Source organism: Ailuropoda melanoleuca, chromosome 3 (genome assembly GCF_002007445.2).
Source record: "Ailuropoda melanoleuca isolate Jingjing chromosome 3, ASM200744v2, whole genome shotgun sequence".
Lineage (NCBI taxonomy): Eukaryota > Metazoa > Chordata > Mammalia > Carnivora > Ursidae > Ailuropoda > Ailuropoda melanoleuca.
Window position 1 is genome coordinate 105952224 of NC_048220.1, and position 23644 is coordinate 105975867.

The 23644-nt window shown below is 57.3% G+C and overlaps 2 protein-coding genes across 6 annotated transcripts in view; both read left to right on the plus strand.

The window, feature by feature from the left end:
* The first annotated feature begins 1998 nt into the window (after positions 1–1998).
* Positions 1999–9354, plus strand: ARSI (arylsulfatase family member I). The gene is made up of 2 exons (XM_002918145.4): positions 1999–2919; positions 6581–9354. The coding sequence occupies exons 1-2, from the start codon at positions 2600–2602 to the stop codon at positions 7986–7988; spliced, it is 1728 nt and encodes a 575-aa protein (XP_002918191.2). The 5' UTR covers positions 1999–2599; the 3' UTR covers positions 7989–9354.
* A 6123-nt stretch (positions 9355–15477) lies between these two features.
* Positions 15478–23644, plus strand: part of CAMK2A (calcium/calmodulin dependent protein kinase II alpha) — a 61894-nt gene continuing 53727 nt past the window's right edge. For all 5 annotated transcript variants that reach the window (XM_034656874.1, XM_034656875.1, XM_002918160.4 and 2 more), the window contains exon 1: positions 15478–15709. In XM_034656874.1, coding sequence (XP_034512765.1) covers positions 15648–15709 — 62 coding nt within the window. In that variant the 5' untranslated portion in view covers positions 15478–15647. The remainder of the gene's footprint in view (positions 15710–23644) is intronic.

A 23644-nucleotide genomic window follows, 5' to 3' on the forward strand; every position in this document is an offset into this window, starting at 1 on the left:
AGAGAACATTCATCATAATCGTTCCCACTCATTGAGTACTTACTCTGTGCTGGGCACTTTACTGAACACTGTCTTGTGTCTCATTTATATTATCCCATTTTACAGAAGAAGAAATTGAGGCTGAGGGAGAACAAATAATCTGCCCAAGACCTGACCCCACATAGGCAGCAGGATTTGAACACAGGCGGTTTGATGTCAGAGCCCACGGTCATGAACTCTTAGAAATTCTACTCGTCTTGTCGCTTTGCTGCCCCCCACCCTCCCCAAGATTTGCAGCCTGTGAGCTTCCCTCCCCAGACCTCTTTTCTTCCAGGCTACATCCCCACCCCACCTCCCTTGCCATTTCTCCCCGTGCTGCTTCTCCTCGTCCTCCTGACCGAGGTCTGGGACAATGCAAAGGCTGCAAAACCCAAGCCCATCTGACCTCCTGTGACTTGTCCCACTTTGACCCCCAGGACAGCCTTCAGGCCGAAGCCTCCGGAAGTACCATTTTAGCAGCATTCCCCTCAGGAGGCTGTATTTTTCCTGTCTGTCCTCAACATTTCCTTTGCCAGAACAACAGGCTCAGTTTTCCCTTCTGATAAATCTGGTCACCCTAAATATGGGGCTTTGAGCAAACAGGAGCGGCCGGCCCCACGCAGCCCTCATTTCAAAATGTGGATTCACTCGGGCTGCTATTTTGGAGGTCTGGTTTCTTTCCCCACACACAGTGGTTTTAAGGAAGAGAGAAGGGATCCTGACAGAATACTGGCAGGGGAAAGATGCTAGCAGGGAAGACACACCTGGGCACTCTTCGTACCCTTAAGTTCCTCAAACACTGGCCCTTCTAGAAGCCCTGTGGAAAGGAGAGTCCTTGGCCACATAAAATTGGAAAATACAGCTTTACCAACTCCCCTCCTGGAGATCAGCATATCCAACATTCGAAGCGCTGGTAGTAAGGAAGCCTGACTGGTTTTGTTTAATTCAGTTTTCCCACTTAAAAAAATGCATCCTAGGAAAACTTCGGAGAGCAATGAAGCAGGGAGGAAGTTGCAAAAGGCACCCGATGGCCTGACATATTCCTCCGGTTTGAGTTGGCCTGTGCAGTGCTTAAATTTGCTTTAAATTAGTTGCTAGCACTTAACAGTTGGAATATTTCTCATAATAATCTGGATTTGGGTGTTCTTGGAAAATCAGAAGATCTGGAAACACTGGTCCACATTCTTGCGTGACAATGGTCAGCTGGACACAAGACTGGGTCTTGGGCTCACCACAGCCCCTGCCTTCCTCTGGCAAAAGAGCCACCCCCCTGCTTTACTCCTTTATGACACCTGCCTGGCCCAGGAGTCCCTCCGGCTTGCATTCTCTGCCATGGAGATTTCCTTGGGTGGGAGTTGGCCTGCACCCGTGCTGGAGGCCCATTCATCCATTCATTCATGCAACATGTGCTGATTGAGCTTCTGGACCCTGTGGATACAAGACGTATTCAACAGCCCTGGCCTTCTGCATTTTAGCGCTGGCCTTCTAGCCCTGGAGGGCAGAATGAAGAGGCGCAGGAGAGGGGTTGGGGAGAGGGAAGCTGGCAAAGGCCAGAACCTAGTTTCCTGATTTCCAGCCCCCAGATGCTTGCTAAAGGCATCCCTATTCTCCACTGCGGTCCCTACTGCCACTCTGGCAGGCACCGAGCCCCAGGGAAGAAGCTACGAACATGACTTACACGAGTTCCCACCTAGCTCAGAACCTCAGTTTCTCCCACTGTAGAACCAGAGGGTTGGAATAGAAAACTAGGTGCGTCCCTTCCAGGGCTGGCACGCAGAGGTGCTAAGACTCCAAGATCTTGGAATGTCTGACCGGCCCGTTCCGGAGCTGTTCCACGGAATTCCAAGCAGCCCCTCTCCCTCCTTTTCCCGGCCGGGGCCGGGAGGGGACCGGGAGGGGGCCGGAGCCAGAGGGCTGACCGGCCTGGGCTTCCCGCCCGGGGGCGGAGCCGCTGCTCCACGTCCCGCCCCTCCACCTGGGGCTTGGCCGGGCAGATGTTACAACTTTCTCGCATTCTCTCCGGCGGTGTCCCCCCAGGCCCGCCCAACCCGTGCCTCCCTCCCCTTCCCCGCTGGGGTCCTGCCCGCCTCCCTGCGGGGAGCCCAACTGTTCTCAGGACTCCGGGCGGGGCGAGAGGCCGGGCCGGGGGCTGGAGGGTCGGGAGGAGGAGGAAGGGAAAGCAGAGGCGAGAGAAATTAGGAGGCGGGAGAAATCGAGGGCTAGTAGGAAGGGGAGAGTCAGAGGATGGTGGAGAGCACTTTTTGGAAGCAGCCACGCCGCGTCCCAGGCTGGCCCGGCTGAGCTGGAGGAGAGGGAGCGAGGGCAGCGCAGGGCGGGCGCGCAGGCGGCGGGAGGCAGCTCGGCGCGGGCCTGACCTCCCCAGAGCGCCCCGCTGCGGCCGCGCAGGTCCGGCCGCCAGTCCTGGATCAACTCCTGGATCAACCCCTGGGTAGCCCCCGGGGCCGCTGAACGATCTCGCAGCGTCCAGGCCGGCCAGCCGGCGGGCGTGCGGGCCGTGCGCCCTGGGCGCGCGAGGCGGTGAGGCCCCGGGAACCCTGTGTGCCGGGACGCGCGGGCAGGCATGGCGATGCATGCCCTCACTGGCTTGTCGCTGGTCAGCCTGCTCAGCTTCGGCTACCTGTCCTGGGACCGGGCCAAGCCAAGCCTGGTGGCGGACGGGCCCGGGGAGGCCGGCGTGGAGCAGCCTTCGGCCGCTCCATCCCAGCCTCCCCATATCATCTTCATCCTCACCGACGACCAGGGCTACCACGACGTGGGCTACCATGGCTCAGATATCGAGACCCCTACACTGGACCGGCTGGCAGCCGAGGGTGTCAAGTTGGAGAATTATTATATCCAGCCCATCTGCACGCCTTCGCGGAGCCAACTTCTCACTGGCAGGTAGGCATTGACCCAGGCTGCTGGGGCTGGCCGGTGGAGCCCCAAATAAATCCCGGTCTGTAGATTTCCTCTGTATTCACAGACCCCCTACTCTGGGACCTGGAAAACCAGGACTTGCCCGATTCTGTCTCCAGTCGCCTGTGTGATCATTAGTTAAGTTCTTTGCCCTCTCTGGGCCTCAGTTTCTCCAACTGTACACTGAATGGATTGGATCATCTTTGAGGTCTCCTTCCTCCGAAGTTCTAGGACACACGCTATACACCATGTGAAGGAGACATCTGGTCATCCTCTTGTGAGAGGAACACAGCAGTCTCTGACACTTCGGTTTTAACGCTGCTTCTAATTACAGACCCTGAGGCCTTGAGCAAGCCATTTAACTTCTCTAAACCTCCGCTTTCTTGTCTGTCCATAAACAGAGTGGAGAGCCGTGTTTATCCTGAAAAAGAGTGGTGAGGATGGAATGAGTTGCATGTAACCCGCTTGGCTGTCGATCAATGGCAGCCCCTATGTCACCAGAGGGATTAGGGTCCCCAAATGGATGGCTGCATGGAAAGGAAACCAAGGAACATATCGTGGGGGCAGAAAGACACATACAGGATGTCAGGATGTCGTGACCTATGGAGCCTTAGGCTAGTTACTTCATTTCTCCAAACCTCTGTTTTTTCATTGCGAAATCCTTCTGAGGTGGCTGGCACCCCAAGGAGACGTGCTGCTTTCTCCGTAAGGAGTTGCCCATGGGCAAGGCGGCAGGATTACAGGATTAAAGAGCAGGGAAACAGGAGGTGAGGGTGTGGAAGGCAAACTCTGGCCACTTAGGAGAAAATCCTTTGGCAAGGCTGAAGCTAATCCTCCTTGGATGGGGTCCAAGGCATGCCTTCTCCCAAGTTCCACCCAAAAGCCATGAGTATGATCTCAGACACCAGAGCCTTGCTCTCCTTGTTTCCTGGGTGGGAGAAACTGAGTCCCGGAGTCAGGGAGGTCCCCCAACTCATGCCTCTGCTTAACTTCAGGGTCTGTGGGAGAGGGACCTGAGAGGCCAGGGAGTTGGCAGGGGTCCCAGAGCTGGGAGTCGAATAGGTGCCTTTTCTTGCTTCACTCTGGCATGCAGCATTCAGCTCCAGGAACAGAGAGAGAGAGAGAACTGGAGAAGTGTGGAAGAGGGGCTGGGGTATGTGTTGCGGCTGGGGGCGTAGCTAGTGGTGGTGAGGACCAAATGTTGACTAACCTCCAGAGGAGGGAGAAGAATCTGCATTCCCAGGAATTGGGCACAAGTTAGCATTTCTCTCTGGAGAGGTGACTTTTGGTTTAAGCAGGGGAATGAGCAGCCAGTGGGGCAGCGTTCCAACCCCCTGATCTGTGAGTTTCGCTGAGCGTGGCTGGGCAGCCTCTGCCCTCCGCCCCCTGCCGCTGGCTCCGTCTGACGGATGCTGACGACTCTTATTAGCGTCTGTTAATGCATCCAGCCGTGTTCGCTGAGGCTGGAGGGAGCCCGTGTTTCTCCGGTTACCCCCTTGCAGACGGGCTTCAGTCGGCCCACTGAAGCTGGCCCACCCACTTTACAAACCAGTGCTCCACGGTGCCCAGCCCTGTGAAGAGGCTGCACCGCTGCTCCGCCCTAGGGTGCTTCCTATATTAAATAGAACCATTCATTAGCTTGATTGAGGTCTGCAGAGCCAGTGTCGCTGGGAGGTTTTGAGTCCAAGTTGGATAGACCTGGGTGCAAAGCTCGGAGCCGCTGCTTGCTAGCTGTCTGCAGTGGGGCCTGTGCTGTAGAATGGGGATAGTAAGAGTCTTCCCTGTAGGTTTTCAATGAGGATTGAATGAAATAATATATGTGGCGTATAGACAAATATAAAAGCAGCAATAGTAGCTAATGATGGCTAACAACGGTAACAGCTTTAAGGAAACCAAAAACAGGAAAGCCCACCCTAGTGCCTGGGTTTCAAAGTGTCAGATAGTCAGGGCTTCGCTTCACCTGGATTCCCCTGGGGTGAGAAAAAGGTGTGGGATTCTAAGACCCTTGAGCAGTTCCAACCTTCTTATTTACTCTGGGCTTTTAAGACTTGAGTAAAGGCTGGACACCACAAGCAGATTGCATGGGGGCCTTGACCGCAGAAGGGATTAGAATGAATAGATGAGGAATGCAGAATTCTGCTAACCGTTTGCTTCTGCCTCAAAGCATTAGCCTGGGTAAGTGACCCAGATCCAGGGGCCACATGAATTTATAGGCAGGCACATGAGAACTGGTCTCATAAAATTTGGGAACTGGAAGGTTTTCAGAGATCTCCTGTTCTACCCAACTGCCCTGTCTATGTGAGCAAACTGAGGCCACATGGGGGAAGAGCCGTGGCAGCCTAGTTTGCTGGAAGAGAGTCTGTGCTTGGACTCTGCTTGGACTTATGTTCAAGTCCTGGTTTGCCCCTGACCACCGAGTGACCTTGAGCAAGGCCCTTCCCCTCCTCTGGACATGTGTTTTTCTTAATTTTTTAAAAGATTTAATTTATTTAATTTGAGAGAGAGAGCACGAGCAGGGGGAGGGGCAGAGGGAGAAGGAAAGGGACAAGCAGACTCCCCACTGAGTGCGGAGCCTGATCCAGGGCTCCACTCCAGGCTCAATTCCAGGACCCCGAGATCATGACCTGAGCCAAAGTCAGACGCTTAACTGACTGAGCCACCCATGCGCCCCTGGACCTGTGTTTTTAAGACAAGGTAAATATGCTAGAAATTGACTTGGGTCCCTTCTGCCTCTAAAATCCTCTGAGTTCGTTCGTTCGTTCGTTCCTTCCTTCCTTCCTTCCTTCCTCCCTCCCTCCCTTCCTTCTATAAGTTATTGAAGATCCTTTAAACATCGCCTGAATGCCAGGAATACAAAGTTGAGTAAAGGACAGCCCCATTACATGTCACTGGGCCCAAGAGCATGTACAACTGAGTAGAGCCCTGTGGCCAAGTAGGACAACGATCATGTGTACTGAATGTTAACCCAGAAGCAAAAGTGACTCATTCTTTGAGAGAGTTAGGAGAGACTTTACGGAGGGGGTAACATTGGGGCTGGGCTTTGAAGAGCGAGTAGGAGTTTGCCTGGGAGAACAGAACTTGCTCTAGGCCCCAGAGCAAGTTAGTAGCTTAGAACTTAGGGATTCTGAAGTCTCTGAAGACCCCCTGGGATGTAGATCCCAATTCCAGTTACTAATTGTTTGAATCACTGGGTAAGTGACGTAACTTATTGAGCCTCAGTTTCCTTATTTGGAAAATGGGCATAATAATGACATGCATGCACTCCTTAGGTTGGTGGTGAGTTGGTGAGATAATTCCTGTAAGGGGCTTGGCACAATGCTGAGCACACAGAGAGTACTTGGTGTTAACTATTATTATTTTGTTGTCATGATGAACCTGGGTTCGACTCCTAACTCCCCCATCTCCCTAGCTGCGTGATCCTGGATGAGTGGTTTAACCATTTCGAGCTTCAGTCTCCTCATCTGTAAAATGACAGTAAATATCTGCTTCCGTTGATCTTGATTCAGAGTGCTTCTCACATGCCAACTACTGTACGTTGGCTGGAAGTGCTGGGGCCCCCCCTCCAGGAGAGAATGGGGGCGTGGTTGGCCCGAGTGGTGGTTTGCAGCTCACCTGTGCCTTCCACACCCTCCGCTCTTCCCTCCAGGTACCAGATCCATACAGGACTCCAGCACTCCATCATCCGCCCTCGGCAGCCCAACTGCCTGCCCCTGGACCAGGTGACACTGCCCCAGAAGCTGCAGGAGGCGGGTTACTCCACCCACATGGTGGGCAAGTGGCACCTGGGCTTCTACCGGAAGGAGTGCCTGCCCACCCGCCGGGGCTTCGACACCTTCCTGGGCTCGCTCACGGGCAACGTGGACTACTACACCTACGACAATTGTGATGGCCCCGGGGTGTGCGGCTTTGACCTGCACGAGGGCGAGAGCGTGGCCTGGGGGCTTAGCGGCCAGTACTCCACCATGCTCTATGCCCAGCGGGTCAGCCACATCCTAGCGAGCCATAGCCCCCGGCGGCCCCTCTTCCTCTATGTGGCCTTCCAGGCGGTGCACACGCCCCTGCAGTCCCCTCGCGAGTACCTGTACCGCTACCGCGCCATGGGCAACGTGGCCCGGCGCAAGTACGCGGCCATGGTAACCTGCATGGACGAGGCCGTGCGCAACATCACCTGGGCCCTCAAGCGCTATGGTTTCTACAACAACAGCGTCATCATCTTCTCCAGTGACAATGGTGGCCAGACCTTCTCGGGGGGAAGCAACTGGCCGCTGCGAGGACGCAAGGGCACTTACTGGGAAGGTGGCGTGCGCGGCCTCGGCTTCGTCCACAGCCCCCTGCTCAAGCGAAAGCGCCGGACGAGCCGGGCGCTGGTGCACATCACTGACTGGTACCCGACCCTGGTAGGATTGGCAGGCGGCACTGCCTCGGCGGCCGACGGGCTAGATGGCTACGATGTGTGGCCAGCCATCAGCGAGGGCCGGGCCTCGCCGCGCACGGAGATCCTGCACAACATTGACCCCCTCTACAACCACGCCCGGCACGGCTCCCTGGAGGCTGGCTTTGGCATCTGGAACACTGCTGTGCAGGCCGCCATCCGCGTGGGTGAGTGGAAGCTGCTCACGGGCGACCCTGGCTATGGGGATTGGATCCCGCCGCAGACACTGGCCGCCTTTCCCGGCAGCTGGTGGAACCTCGAGCGCATGGCCAGTGCCCGTCAGGCCGTGTGGCTCTTCAATATCAGCGCGGACCCCTACGAGCGGGAGGACCTGGCTGGCCAGCGGCCCGACGTGGTCCGTGCCCTGCTGGCCCGTCTGGTGGACTATAACCGCACCGCCATCCCTGTGCGCTACCCAGCGGAGAACCCCCGGGCCCATCCCGACTTTAATGGGGGTGCTTGGGGGCCCTGGGCCAGTGATGAGGAAGAAGAGGAAGAGGAGGAAGAAGCAGGCAGGGCTCGAAGCTTCTCCCGAGGGCGCCGCAAGAAAAAGTGCAAGATTTGCAAGCTGCGATCCTTTTTTCGTAAACTCAACACCAGGCTGATGTCCCAGCAGATCTGATGGGGGGAAGGTGAGGATCTCTGTCCCCCTACTTCCCCCTTCAAAGCTGGCCCTGCCCCTCTGCACAGAGGGGCCTGAGGTCAAGTCCCCATCTGCAGGGAAATGGAGGGCATAGAGACCCTCAGTTGAAGGGTGGGGAGCTTGGCTTGGGGAAGAATAAACTAGACTGGGGTGCCTGGATTCCAGTCCTATCTCTCTACTGACTTGCTCTGTGACCTCAAGTGGACTGCGTGAGCCCTCAGGGCCTCCGTTTCCTGGTGGGTAAAGGAGCTCTAATGACTTGATGGCTCTGTGGTGTGGACCTGGCGCCTGGGGCCATGATGGAGTTCCCATTGACCTTGCCACCTCCAGCTCATTGAAGGTCTGGCCCTTGAAGCCTGCACCTCTGTGGTACTGCTTGGGTGAGGGGCCAGGTGGAGGCAACTCTAGGCCTGGACCCTAGCTGAGGCATGGTGGTCCAGCCAAGCTCTCTTAAAGGATCGTCTGCGTGCTGAGAGTGGAGGTGCAGGGATGGGGGCTGACCTTCCTGGTCCTTCCATGGCTTGGGCCTGTCCAGAGGCCAGACTAGTGCTGGGGGCTAGGGGAGAAAGCTCTCCTTCCGGTCCCTAGCACCCAGAGCATTGACCCAGCTGTTAGCTGCTGCAGGATCGGGGGTGGTGGGACAGCTGTGAAAGGAGGCTCCAAACCAACAATCAGGGCACTGGGTGCTGCTTTGACCTTGGACGCAATCCTTCCCCTTTGGGCCTCAATTTCCCCATCTGCAACTGGGGATGTTAGCCCTAGCGCTGCCTACCTCACAAGGCTGTAGAGACCAGGCCAACATAATGGTTGTGGAGGAGCCCATGAACTTGATTAAAATGCAGTCACACGGAGCCCCAGGGCTGCCCTGAGGTCTGTGAGCACAGGGGCGTGTCCTTGTGCGTCCTGAGGGCAAGCCGGAGCTCACCACTGACCCAGTGAGTGGGAGGAGGTGCGCAGCCTGGCCAGGGAGCAGAATGTATGGGCTCTGGTCCAGTCCCGCCACGGGTCCACTGGGTGACCTCTGGCAAATCCCGGACCCTCCCTGGGCCTCAGTGTCCCCCTGTGCACAATGGATGGTTTAAGAGCCCTTCTGACTTGGTCGTTCTGGGGACTCCTGTGTGTGTGTGTTGGGGGGGCACGGGCTGAGTGGCGGGAGGAGGGGCCTGGGGGGTTCCGAGCTAGCTGCACAGTGAGCTCCATCCGCACACTGCGTTCTCCATATCTCCCTTCAGGTTCCAGTCGGTGCAGCGTGTGTAGGCGAAAGCCCTGCTGTGAATTTTGAAAATAGTTATTTTTGTCACTGGCAAAGGAGGCCTGTTAGGACTCGTCAGCTTGTGGATGAGCAGGACGGGTGGGGTGGGTGCGGTGCGGTGTGGTGGAGGGGGTTTGGGTATGGGTTCCAGAGCTGCATCCCGTCTGCAGGGGTAGCTGAGCCCAGCAGTGAGGAGTCTGGCCTGGGGCTGCAGGGCGGAGGTGACTGACCATGTCATGGGCCCCTTCTCCCGCCCCTCAGCTGGAGCATTCTCTGTCTCCAGGATGTGGATGCCCGGGCTGTGTGGGGCAGGGTCCGGGACCGGCCGAGGCCTCTTGGTTCCGGCTACCCCCAGCACTTCTGCCTGCTCAGGAGGGAGATTCTGAAGAAGTCATCCACTGGGATGGTGTCTCAGGCCCAGCATATCCCACGGAGGGATTGTTCATAGTCTGCCTGTTCCCCAGGATGCTCCAGCTCTACTGGGTGCTTCTCCAGCTCTGCTGGGCTGTGCCCTTCCAGAATGGCATGGAGCCAGGGCTCCCCTGAAGTTCAGGCTTGCACCAGTTAGTGGAGGCTTCTCCCAAGACTGCTGAGTTGGACCTGCCTTCGGTGGCCTAACTTCGAGCTCCAGCCCTGCTTCTCTTCTCGGGCCCTGTAAAAGGCTCTTTCTGCTCTTCCGTAGACGCCAAGGCCTACCCACCGTGGCCAATCTGGCCCGAACAGAGAGAGTCCAGCTGGGGCCAGGGGCCATACCTGGGAGGAAGCTCGGTCGAATCTCAAACCCAGCCTAGAGCTTGCCTGGCTCAGAGTCCTATCTAACTCAGAACCCAGCAGACGGCCCAGGAGCCCCACTGAGGCTTCAGCCTGCAACCCGGTCCACAGTCTGGCCGTCCCCAAGCCTGCCTACCCCAGGTGCTGGGAGCTGGCCCAGGGCTGAGATGGGTGGAAGGGATTGGGGTAAGGGGCCACCGGGACTAGGGCATTGTGATGAGAGGTTCAACCTGCTTGCTGTGGTTTCTGTTCTGTCCGGCAGACAGCATGGCTCTTGCCCACCTCCTCCTGTCTCCTGTGGCCCCTGAGTTCCCCCCAGCCAGAGCACTGGCTCTGTCCTCTGCATCAGGCCCCTGACTGGTATTGCTGGACAAATGCTTATACCACCTACGGTGGGGAGGGCAGACCAGAGGCGAATCTGGCCCCTTGGGTCACAGATCTGGGGGAGTGGAGCCTAGAGATGCCAGACAGACCCTTGGTTTCCCCCTTGGCTGGCTCAGATGGCAGCAGATCTGCCAGCCAGCCAGGTTAGAGCCAGGGGTGGCCCTATCGAAGCTGGGCCCTGCCTGTGGAGTCCTGGGCAGGCATGACCAGTCCCCTAGGAACCAGGAGGGAGCCCTGGGCCTGGCTGGAGGGGCAGGGCTCTGAGCCCCACCCTGGGCCTTGGCAGTGTTTCTTCCTCTCACTTGGTACCCACTGGCTACCTTGGGACTTAGGCAAGCAGACCTGCAGTGCCAGCAAGAGGGTGGGCAGAGCAGGGTAAGGGAAGGAGCACTGTTCCGGGAGTCAGGAATTTGCCTTATGTCCTGACTTGTCCCTGACTTCTGCTACTGAGGGAGGGCAGCTTCCTCTCTCTGGGCCTTGGTCTCCATCTGTATGGGGCATGGGCTCTGGCAGGGCCCTTCCAGCCCTTACACAGGCTGAAGAACATAGGGTGGAGGTGCAGAAGTCACCCAGACCCTACATGGCTAAGTCTGGTCACATCTCTGTGCAATGACTGAACCCATCCCACAGATACGTGTGGTGAGGTATAAATTGTGCAGTATGCATAGCACAGGGCCTGGCTCTAAAGCAGAAATAACTATTTTTCATATTTTTGGAGTCAGTGAGAGAACATCTTGTTCCCCTATTTCTTAGGGGGAGGTGGAGGCCCCAGTGGAGAAAAGACCTGCCATAAGCCCTCCTAGCCAACAGCTGGACTCGAACCTGGGTCCTCTAACTGCAGGCTGGGCCCAGCAGCCATGGTCCTCTGTCCCCTGGCTCCCTGCTTCCCTCTGCTCTGCAAACAGTGCCTCCTGTGTGGGACTCCTCAGGAGACAGCGCTGCTCCCTGACCCCTGACTTCTCTCCCAAGTGTAAGCCTGGCGTTACTTATTGCCGTTGATTAACCAGATCACCCCTCCACCTAGACCCTCTGCAGGATCCTTTCTCTCTCGGCCCACTTTCTACTGATTCTGCCCCCCACGCTCACTGCCCTTAGTGGGACAGGCCTCGTGGGGACCCTTCCGATGGCACGTTTTCTACGGTAACTGCCCAGGCCCTGCAGGACCCTGAGGCTCTCGGGCATAACTGTGTGAGTGTGTGTGTGTGGGCTGTGCAAGGTGGGATAGGAGTGGGCTGGCTCTGGTCCCCCCCGCACACACCTCCACTGCTGCCATGGCCCAGGGACTTGGCCCTGGTCCCAGTTTTTCCCTCCCCCTTCCATCTACCTGGGGTGTAGCTTGTGTTCCCGTTCCCTATCTTAACATGTCTGTGCTCAGCGACCTCCTGGCTCCCGCCCCCGGCCACCAGCCTGTGGCCTGCAGGCCTGCTCTCAGGGACCACACGCGTGTTGCTGATGGGAGCACACGTGCTGGCTCGCATGCCTGCCATGGCCCTGGGGAGTGGGGAGTCTGGCAGGAACGGTCCCCCCATGCAATCATCGGCTCATTCTCTCTGCGTCCCAGAGGCAGGCCTGGCTCCTCAGTGCCCGCCACCACCAGGCACAGCTGCCAGCCTGGCGGGTACAGGGGAAGCAGTGACTTAGCTGTCGTGCGGGGCTGTAGTCCCATTCAGGATGGGGGGGGGCTGTCCGAGGCAGTGCCCACACCCCTGAGCTAAGCTCTCCAAGGTTCCAAGCGGCTGTGTGCGTAAGAGAGAGTTGCCAAGGAGACCTTTTGGTCTTCTCCCTCCTCTCCAGCCATCTCTCTGGCACTGGGTCCTGCATGTCGTGTCCCACCCCCGTGCACAGGGTCTGGCCCGGGGAGGGAGAGAAGAGGCAGGAGGGAGAGAGGGATTTCGAAATAAGAAAGGAAGCGAAAAGGCACAGGAAGGATAGGGAGGATTGAGAAGAAAGTGCTCAAGGGAAGGAAAGAAAGTGGGGAAAGGTGGGAAAGAGAAAAAGGAGAGGAGAAAGGGAAGCTGAAAGAGGAGACAGAGGTAGGGAAGGACGACCGACAGGGGTGGGTGGGGTGGGACGGAGTGGTGCGGGGCCAGGTTACCCTTGCTCCCTGAAGCCACAGAGGCCACCTCCATGTTCGCTGTCAGAGACAGGGAGAGAGCGGGCCATTAGCCTCTCTCTCTTCCAGCGACCTGAGGGCATGACCTCCCGCCCTCTCCCCTGGTGCTCTGCTTTCTACGTGCTTCTCTTCACCAGTTCACCAGTGGGGGCTGGGGATGGGGTAAGCCGGAACAGGGTGGTCAGGCCAGCTCCCAGCAGCAGGACTTTCACCTCCTTTGTTCAGAACTTCAGACTCCCATTCATACAGCCTCGGGGCACGTTTGTTTTTGTGTTAATTTCTAAAGCCTCCTGCGTCTGGGTGGCACAGTTGGTTAAGCATGTGCCTTACCCTAGGGCTAGGGTCATGACTGGGATCCCTGTTGGGTGGGGGCTGCTTCTCCCTCTGCCTCTCCCCCTGCTTGTGATCTCTCTTAAGCTCTCTCTCTCTCAAATAAATAAATGAAATCTTTAAAAAAAATTTTCTACAGCCGAGTTAAACGAGCTAGAGATCTTGTGAGCCCTCTCCTCCTAGCCCCTGCAGGCATTGCTGTTGACCTGGCTGGGGCCAGGTGATGCTCAAACCAGGAACTCAACTCCAACGCGGACTCAGAGAACGGCACCGCAAAGCGCTAGGAGCAAGCATGGTGGTGCGTGCTTCCAGCACTCAGACAAAGCAGTGTGAGGAGGGAAGGCTTCTTGAGTCTCTTCATAGTAATAATTTCCCATCTCTGAGCATTTACAGTGTGCCAGCTGCTGTGCTCATCGCTCATCTCATTTCATCCTTAAACAGCCCTGGAGGTAGGGAATATTAGAAACTCTATTTTGCTGATGAAGAAACTGAGGCACAGAGAGGTTAGGCTACTCATCCAAAGTCACACAGCCTATAGATGGTGGAGCCCCTCTACTCTCCCCTGGAAAGTGCCTCAGGTGGCCTCGGGGTCACTAAGGGCTGTTGCAGCACCATTGTGAGTGGACGCCATCTCCTGGGAAGGGCTAAAGGGTCTGGGCAGGGAGGGGGCCCTGTAGTCCTTCCCCCACTTCCCTGAATCTGGCTCTCACCTCTGGCAGCGGTGGCTTTCCGCTCTCCGCTCTCCGTGCCCAGCCCGCTCCCACCAGCTGGGCAGCCCCCCAGCAAAGGCCTCTCTTCTCTGCCTCTGAATTGCAACGTTGGCGGCAGGAGCGGGAAGCATATTGTGTGCAGAAACAAAACTGAGTGGTTTTTCCTTTTTCTGAAGGTGGTAATGGTGCAATTAGTGGCTAAGCCATTACCCCTCCTCCCTAGCTCGCCTCCCCTCCTTCCCCTTGGCCTCCCTCCCATTTCTCTCCTGGGAAGAAGTGGCTGCATCCTGCATTGGAGAGCCAACCCCATCATTCTTTCACACACCTGATGCCCAGGAAGAGGGGCAGAATTGTGGAAGAGGGTACCCAGATGTCTCCAGGGGCCCCTGGACCTAAGGTAGTGAGTCAGGGACCTGCTAGGGTTGGGAATTACCAACAAGCAGACAATGTGTCCAACAAGTGAGGTGACCAGTAAGGCAACTGGAAGGTTCAGAGGGGTGGGTTAGCAACTCAGAGGGTTGGGATCCTGGATCCTTTTATCCCACCTGGACTCCTTGTGGGCAAATGCTGGCATGAGACCTCAGCCTGGTGGGCTGTGAAATGAGCTTGAGTGGAGGAGGTGGGTGTGAAATTCTGAGTCCAAGGTAGGGTGATGGGGGTGGTCATGGTTCCGCTTTAGACCTTCCTTTCCTCTTCCAGAAACTAAAAAGAGGCCTCATGTTTACATACTTCCCAGAGGCTTCCACAGCCCTTAGCCCACTCCTTCACAGCCTTCCTCTGCAGTGGCAGCTTTGTTCTGTTTTGCAGAAAGGGCGCTGGAGGCTCAGAGAGGGGCAGTGACTTTCCCAGGGTCACACAGCTCATGCACGTCAGAGCTGGAGTTGAACTCAGATCCTTAAACTCCAGCACTTTTCCTTCTGAACCCCCCAGGGCTTGGGTGAGATCTTGGGGCCATGGATCTGCCTGCTGCCCTGAAGAGTTGAACTTGGCAGGGAAAATGGGAATGAGGAAGAGGGAATGAGGATTTCAGGGCAGGATGGCCACTCCCTCCATGCCAGGCCATGTTTCCCTTCCCACTGCCGCTTCCGCCTCTTTCACCTTGACTCGAAGCACAAGCAGAAACTGGGACATGAGCCCCAGGAGACCAGATCTCCATGGTCCCTCTGGGGGCACGGGATGGAGGAGAGGGGTGGGGTGAGCGGGCAGGCAGGGCCGTTCCCTCCAGAATCCTGGTGTCTCCTCTCCACTTGTCCCTCAAACTAGAGTGCCAGTGGGATGGACAAGGTGGCAGAGAACGAGAGCACAATAAGGAAGACAGAGGTAGAGGCAAAAACGAAATACAGAGGGGAGCAGAGAGACAGTTATAGACTACAGTGATCCACTGGGAGAGAGATCCCAATGAATTAGCCATCGCTTCCTGTAAACCTTAGAACCCAGCTGTTGCCAGGGCAACGGGGCAATACCTGTCTCTCCAGAGGAGATGAAGTTGCCAGGGTAACTGCATCCTGTCTTTCCTGGGGACCATCCCAGAATGTGGCACCCACTGGCCGTTACCATGGCAACTGCCTTTTTGCCCCATTTAATCCCATCCTGTCTGCTACAAGGGACCCACAGTTGGAGGTGGGGGAGGTGGGAAGAGAGATGATCACTTGTGGATTAAGTTTCTTCTTCTCCCCCTCCCCAGACCCCTCTGTCAGTCCAGTACCTCGGGGGTGCCAGGTCCACCTGTCCCTGGGCCCTCACAGGCCTGCAGTATTGTGTGTGGTTAGGGCCAGGGCGTCCGGGAGCAGGTTTCGCAGTGGAAGGCAGGCAGGTGTTGGGGAGGCAGTTACCCGGGCAACGGGAACAGGGCGTTTCGGAGGTGGTTGCCATGGGGACCTGGATGCTGACGAAGGCTCGGGAGGCTGTGAGCAGCCACAGTGCCCTGCTCAGAAGCCCCGGGCTCGTCAGTCAAGCTGGTTCTCGGTTCGCACTCGGCAGCACAGGCAGGCGAGTAGCCCCTAGTTCCGGGAGCAGAGCATCAGAGCCCCAGTCCTGGTCCTCCAGCCCCGAGCCTCGCCTGCCCACCCAGCGCCAGGATGGCCACCATCACCTGCACCCGCTTCACAGAAGAGTATCAGCTCTTCGAGGAACTGGGAAAGTGAGTTGCACCTCGGAGAGTTCTGGAGGGTGCAGGGGGTCAGCGTCACGGGCGGGCGGTGTGCACCTGCGTGCTTCCTGTGCACACACAGGGAGGAAGTCTGCATGTTTGGGGGGACACTCGCCTGTGCAGAGTGCCCAGAGCTGGGTGTAGGCATGTTCATGGATGCACAGATGTGCCAAGGCCAGCCGGGTGAGTGTGTGTGTAGGGGTGAAGGGTTGGTGGTGCATGCCAGTGCTCGCACACGCACACACACACACACACACCCTAGTGCACATGACTGGGCACACACAGATTTTTAGAAACTCAGGGTTAAAAAGGGATCTTCCTGGGCAGCCGAGTCCAGGGCCAGAACCCCTTGCCGACTTTCTCTTGAGGTGTTCATCTGGCCTCAACTTGGGCACCTCTGATGGGGGAGAGTTCACCATCTCCCAGGTAGTCAGTCCTTCCTGACTTTGGACACCACTGGTGACTGTGCGGAGTGGCCAACTTCTCCGTGAAAGCACATCTCCTCCCTTCTTCCCTCCCTCCCCCCAGCTCCTCTTGGAGGGAGGGCATCGGTACAGCAGGGGTGAATAACTGAGGGACTGGTGGGGCTCCCTGGGCATGAAGAGGCAGGGAGGGGCACTCAGGCAAGTTGGGGGGAGCGCTACCATTTCAGGGGCTAGTGGTATACCAGCTCTCATCCCTTGGCAAATTTGTCCGGCCCCAGAGCTCATTTTATGCCCCTGATGACTGGTGTGGAGAGAAGGGTGGGAGGATGGGGGAGAGGAAAGCCCCTTGGGGTCGTGGAGTGTTAGGAAAGCATGCTGGATGCCCCCAGCTAGGTCTGTGGAGGCTCTGGGGATGGCTCAGGGGAGGGGTACAGTTTGGAGGCAGAGTTCGCCCCTTGGGTAAAGCGGCTCCCCTGCCTGGGGTGGTCCTTGCTAGGGCAGCAGGAGCTCAGGGGAGAGGGGCCCTGGTGGCAGATACGTGCCGGTGTGAGGTCCGGATGCGCACACACAAGTGTGCATTTTGTATGTGCTGTGTGAGGACTGACTCTGGGGTACACTTGTGTGCTCTGAGAGAGTATGCGAGTGTTCCCATGTTTGCACCAGGAGGAGGTGCTGGTGTGGGCTTCATGTGGAAGGCCTGCAAGTGTGGATGCGTGCAAGGGGCCCAAGGGGTGTCACCGGCCAGTGTGCATGGGAGTGCAGGTGTGAATGTGCGTCACTGTGTGTGCACACTGTATGGCAGGTCAGGGCCGTGTGCACGTCAGCAGGAGAGTGTGTGTGAGGTCTGGGATGTGCAAATATATGTCTGCGTAAGGGTGCCTGTGTGGGACTTGGGCACGGTGGTAACCCTACGAGGTCCGGACATGCACATTTGGCGGGGGGCATGCACACGGGAAGGTTTATGTGCGTGCGTGTGAGGCCTGGGCCAAAGGCTCGGGTGGGAGTGTGGGTGTAGAAGGCATGTGTGAGCTCATGCTGGTGTCTGCATATGTGTGGGAGGTGGGCCTGTGGCTGTGTACAAGTAGGCTGCCTGCACGCACACACACACACACACTCACATACCAGGCTATCCCGACACTCACAGGTACACACCAGGTACCTTGTACAGACACACACCCATGTGCAGACGTGTGGTCACTCTTGTGTGCAGACTTCCTGTGCTTCTGAGAGTGTTTTGTGCTGGGGGCAGGAGTGGGCAGCGGGCACGAGGCTGCTCCAGAGGACTGAAGCTGTCTGCTCAAGTGTGCAGGGCCCCTGCTCAGCGGGGTTCCCGTGCCCCCTGGAATGCCAGCATTCCCCAGGAGCTGGGAGCTGCCTTTCAGGGGGTGACCAAGGCTCGGTGCTGGGAGGGCTGCGTCACAGAGGGCAGTGGAATGGAGTTGAGACGTGACTCAGGCTCTTCAAGTGAAAATAAAAGTGATGTTTTGCCCCAAGAGGAGATGGATATCATGAAGACTGGGTGCTAGAGGGTTGGGGGGTGACGTGGCGCAGAGAGCCTTCTCGAGCCTTCTCGACCCCACTGTCTGCCAGGACCGGGGCAGGGGCAGAATTCCAGGGGACGGGGAGCCCTGGTGTGGCCATGGCAGGCAAACCGAGGGTGGCAAGCACGGCCAGTCCGTGTCGGATTGACTTCAGACCTCTTCCTTCTACAGAACATATGGGCTCCTAACCTTTTTTAGGTCACGTATTCCTCCAGGAATCTGATGAAAGTCCAAGTCCACATTCTCCAGAGAAATGCGCAAATCTACAAAAGGTTGTGGGCAATGTCAGGAGCTTGTAGGACCTTAGGAAGGCTGTGGATGGCCCTAGGGTGAAAGATGCTTGTACCGGGAGAGAAGGAGCCTCCACGCCTCTGATGCAGGGGTTAAAAAGGCCAGGAAACGTCACGGAGCAGCCGGGGCTCCTGCTCTGCACGCCAGGCGCCCAGTGGGGCAGGTAGGGGCGGCGCCCAGGCCACAGCCCAGGCTCTGAAGCTTGCCTCCCATAGCTCTGTGACACTGGCCACATGACGGCACCCCTTTCGCCTGTCGTCTGGAGATAAAAGCAATTGCTATGGGGATGCAGTAAGATGGCACATGTGAAGACATAGTGACGAGCCTGGCGCACAGTGGGCCTTCAGCAGGGACTGCTGTTCTCCAAGGTGAGGCAGGCAGAAGCCTGCAGCTAGGATCTGCCACATGTTTACCTTTTGTCTGGAGTTGGCCCAGCTTGGGGGAGGGGCCTGACCAGGCTCCTCTCCTGCGGGGAGAAGCCGGGAAGACAACTGCAGGGCCCCAGCCTTCCACTGTGGACCCGCAGTCCCTGCCTGCTGGGACGCTGCAGTCTCCACCCAGAAGCTGAGCCCCCATTCCAGGAGCCCACTCTGGATCACTGTTAGGCTGACTTGCAGAGGCAGCTGGGGCGGTCCTGCAGGGGGCAGGGGAGCCTTGGGACATCCTTCTGCAGGGTCCGGGGCTACCCCGCTGGAGAGGAGGGCTTGTGCCTCTCGAGGGCTTCCTGGTGTCCTACTCAGTGAGGCCTTGTGACTTGTGACTTGTGGCCCTCTAGAAGCCCAGGGTCGGCTGGCTACAGATGTAAGAGCGGCTGCCCCTCTCCCACCTGGTGCACACCCAGCTGGGCGGGGTGTGCTCCTGAGCATCAGGGGCCCTGGGCAGGGGCTTCTGGGGCCCCTGGATGCTACTGGACATAAGTCCCCCTCAGCGTACAGTTCAGATAAGCCAGGATCTTGATTCCAGGTTCCCCAGAAGGTCGAGGTGGAACCCGGAGCCTAGCTCGTTCACTGCTGCCTGATGCCCACCCTCCCTCCTCCTAGGAGATTCGAGAAATAAAAGCCCAGACCGTGGGGGGTGGGTGCAGGAGCTTGTTTGGAAGCAGGCTGCAGAGACGGCGGCTTCGTGGCCAGAGCAGGTCTGCACAGCTGAGCAGGAGCTCCTGGCAGAGCCCACCTTCTCCGAGGACCAGGATGTGTGTGTGGGGGGGAAGGGGTCAGGTGCCAGGAGGCAGAGAAGGACCATGCCTCCTCCAGCCTTTGACATTCTCTGAGCTCTGGATCCCACTTCCAGGAGAGGTTAGGGAGGCGAGAATGGCCCTGCAGCCTGTGTAATCACTGCGTTATACAGAAAGAGCCTCCGAAGGAAATTTTACTTGAGGAAGAGAGACTGGATAGCGTGCAGCCCACTCTTTCTCTAGAAACGGGAATCCGAAATCCACTCAAGGGCAGTGTTGGGCTGGGGGAGGGGTTCGGGGGGCGAGCCAGGAGGGCAGAGTGATGGGCAGGAGCTGGCTCCAGAGCCTCCTGTCCCCTCTTACCCCCATGCTGTGTGTTAGGAACTGGGCCTGGGCAGGGGGCATGGGGCCCAGAGGCCGCTTCCCACACTGAGCTACCAGGGTCCTGGGTGCTGAGGTTCCCTCATGGGATACAAGCTGTAGCCTCCTGCAAGTGTGTTCAGCAATCCCGTCCTTCCCTGGCTGAGTTGTCAGGGGGCTCAGTGGGGTAATGTTGAGGAGAGAGAGCACCTGTGCACCCACACACCACCCAAAGATGGGGGTGTGCTTTCATTTTGCTCCTAATAACCTCTCCCATTCACAGAGTTCTGGGGCCAGTGAGACACTTCTCCATCCATTAGCTCTGAGGGAGGCAGAGGGCTTATGCATGCATCTGACGAAGCAGGCTGAGGCTGGAGAAGGTGGACGGGCCAGCGTGCAGGTGCCCAGCACCCTGCATATGGGGGGACAGTTCATGAGAGGGACCCCTCTTGCTGTGGTTTCTGAGGAATGCTACTAGGCAAGAGGGGCTGTGGCCTTCTGGGTCAGAGAATTCTGAGCTGAGGCTTATTTTCCAATCGTGACTCTGCTCTGATTGACTGGGTTGCCCATGGGGATCCCCGGTCCTTTGTGAACCCCAACTTTACCATCTGTGAACTGGGGATCAGAATAACTCCGCAGATGCTGAAATGCCCCAGAAGAGGGGCTACCCTGTTTAGCTTCCTTCTGTGGAAGGCACACTTGGGAAATTCCAGACTCCCAGAACATCAGAACTGGAAGGACCAATACATTGTCTATTTATAACCTAGATGGTGAAACCAAAGCCCAGAGAGAACTAGCCCCAGGCCATAGGCAGAGGCTGGGTTAAAGCTAACGTTGGGAGACCCGATCCTGTGCAGGGGCCAAAGGCCAAGGATGGGATGCTGGGGTGGGGGGGGGCAGGATGGCAGGAACAGGGAAGGGGGCACACTTCCCTTCCTCCCCCTCCAGGCCTTCCCGGCGAGCGGCAGGCGCGCACATGTTCTGGTGCACGCCGCGGCCCTCCGCCCCCACACACCGCCCCCACGCAGGCTGAGACACACTGACACTCCGCCGAGCCTCGCTCCTGCCCGCCCGCCTCCCCGCGCAACCACACGGTGAAACTGCTGCCAGCACCCTACCGTGCGGGACCCTGGCCTTCTCCGTGCGGTCAGGGCGGCAAAGCCTCGGAACCCCGCATCCTGTTGCACCCGCGTGCGTGCCCGCACGCGCATGCGCACACACACCGGCTCCAACAGAGCATCGGCCCAAGTGTACCTCCCAGTGTGGGGAGAGCAGGATGATGCTGGCTGGGTTCGGAGTGTCCCTCAGAGTGGGAACAGCACAGGAGCTGCCCGTACCCCTCTCTGCGCAGGTCCCCGTGCCACAGTCCACCCTCTCCTGTACGCATGGCACCCGTGGTGCCTTCTCTTCCGATCGTCTCTGAGGCACCGTGGGAAACCTGCACCCTAGGCCAGGCCGGTGCGGCCCCCAGAGCATGTCCCCACCGGCTGAGGCCCAGCCCAGGCCCTCCAGGTCCTGGCAGGGTGTGGCTGCCCCCACCCCCCGAGGCGCTGGTGCTGGAGAAGGTGGAGGGCCTTGGGGATCACGTGAAAGGAGGAACGTGTCCGTGCCTCTTGCATCCATGCAACAAGTATATCCTGAGCGCACGCTCTGTTCCCAGCCCTGGGCTGAGCCCAGGGGGTACCACAGGCAAGACTTATGTAGTCTCTGCCCCTTGGGGCTCACAGCCTAATGGGAAGTGGACATGAGCTGAGATGAAGGGTCGGACGCTTAACTGACTGAGCCACCCCGGGGCCCCCAGAAGTTATTATTTAAATGCAGCCAGATAAGAACTATGAGCACAAACATGGAGCTCTGAGATGCAGAGACCACAACTAGTTGGGATGAAGAAGGTATCAGGAAAGGCTCCCCCAAGGAGGTGACACTGGAGAGCTGGAGGTTGAATCAGAGTTAATCGAAAGAAGAGGATGGAAGAGTGTGCCTCAGAGTGGGAACTGCACAGGCAAAGGCTCTGAGGTGTGTACTTTGATGGGGCATGTCAGTCCTGGGGAGGTTGGTGTTCCTACTCTTCTTAGGCCTGCTCAATCTGCCCCCAACTTTTGATGCCTAGGGCCTAGAAGGAATTGTAAAAGCCTTTTCTAGATTATCCAGAAGAGGGAGGCGGGCAGGGTGGTGTGATTCTGGAAGCCAAGTCAAGTGAGAGAAAGCTGAGGAGCTGGAGGACTTGAGCAGGAAGAAGAGACCCCTCAGAGTGGAGGTGGGGGGTATCCTCTCCTCTCCTCTCCTCTCCTCTCCTCTCCTCTCCTCTCCTCTCCTCTGAGCAGGGGTGTCCTGAGCAGAGCCAAAGTGTAGAGGAACGCAGAGGTGGAGTTCAGCTCAGCACAGGCAGGACTTCCAAATTATCAGAACTGTTCCTCTCCCACCGCCACCCCCTACCCCAGGCCCCCAGATGGACACGGCCTCAGGATGTAGGGAGCACTCTGGCCCCTGCCATGCGCACACTCACAGCCCTCCCTCACCCCTTGCCTCCATCTTCCTCCTGCCTTCCCTGGTGAGATGACGCAAGCATGAAGTGGGAGATGGTTTAGGGGCCAGAATACCCTCAGTCCCACTCAGAATGCTGCAGTGAGGGGTGCTCCTTTGTCTTATGGATGGAGAACTAAGGCCAGAGAGGGCCAGGGCCATGCCGGAAGTCACACAAGCCTATGACACACAAGCGTAGGGCACTCCAGCCTCTTCCCAGTCTGGTGCTTGGCCCTCTTACCCCTTGGAGCCTCGCTCTCTGAACCTCTGAAAGCCTTCAGGGTGTGCAGGTGGATGGAGCCCGGGGAGAAACAGACCCTCCGTGTCCCCTCTGCTCTGTCTACTCTGGCCCTATCTCCAAGGTCTGCGAATATTTTTCGATTTCCCTTTTTGTAACCCATTCAAGAAAACCCATGCACAGCCAAAACAAGAAATATGTTGGGACTTCTGTTGGTTCAATGTTCCCCGCAGCAAACAGAATCTTCAGGTTCCCAGCCTTCTGTGTCCCCCACGAGACTTCTGCTGGGTTGGCATGGGGCAGGCCTGTGGGGTGGGGGACAGCTCGAAGACACTGAGTCCCTGCTGCATCTTCTGGAGCCTGGCCGTGGGTGGCTGCAGCCTGGGATGGGAGGAGGGAGATGTGTGGTTTCCGTAATCAGGTCCTAGAATTTTCTGCCTGTAAAATGCTGTAGTTTGTGGAGTTCTGGGCAGAGCTGCTGTGGTGAACTGGGGAGAAGAGAGAAAACCAAACAAATGGGGTCTCCAGCCCCCACAGTCCCTATCTCTTCTGATCTAGTTCCATTCAGGGACCCGCATAGCTGTGTTTTGTTTGTTAATTTAAAAGGGCATCGCTGCTTGAAAATAAATAAGAGAGAGCAAGTTTAAAAACGACCCACAGTTGATTTCACAGATGGGCAAACTGAGGCCCAAAAAGGTGAAGGCATTTGCTTAAAGAAGTCAAAGGTGGGTGTTATGGAAACAGGGTATCCCTTTTGGTTCTTGGCTAATCTGACCCCAGCTTTTTAACTCTTCTGGAAATCTAGGAGCCCTCAGAGAATCTCATATGATCCACAGGCACTTTTCCTAGAAAAATGCATACTCATGACAACCTACAGCATTATTATTTCCCATGGATCCCTCTGCCCTAAAGCCCACAGACCCCAGGTGAAGGCCCCCTCTGATCCGAGAGGATGGGTTATTGGAGAGAGCAATGGACAATGAGTCAGGAGTCCTAAGTCTTGGCCTCAGTTTCTTCATCTGTGAAATGGGGAAAGAGTGGACCTTAATGGGAAGATATTACTGGGCACAGCATCTCCTCATTCGTGCAGCCACACGTGGCCCACACCCTGGCCACTCAGTGGAGCTGCTCTGGCGGCCAGCCCCAGCTCCGTCCCTTCCCCCAGACATTCTGACTCCATGGGTCTGGCTTCCATACCCCCAGGCCTTGCTCTTTGCTGAGTGATCAGAATAGCTAACCTGGGTTGTGAGTTACTGACCACCAACAGGTTCAGGATGCTAATCCTCTCACAGATAATAGGTCTGCCTGCATTTGACCAGGAACTTTCTGGAATCACCCCAGCTCATCTCAGAGAGGTAGAATGCTTAGGTGTCT

Coding starts and splice junctions, on each gene's coding strand:
- ARSI (XM_002918145.4), top strand. CDS start 2,600: ATGGCGATGCATGCCCTCACTGGCTTGTCGCTGGTCAGCCTGCTCAGC. Junction 2,920..6,580: donor AGCCAACTTCTCACTGGCAG/GTAGGCATTGAC, acceptor TCTTCCCTCCAG/GTACCAGATCCATACAGGAC.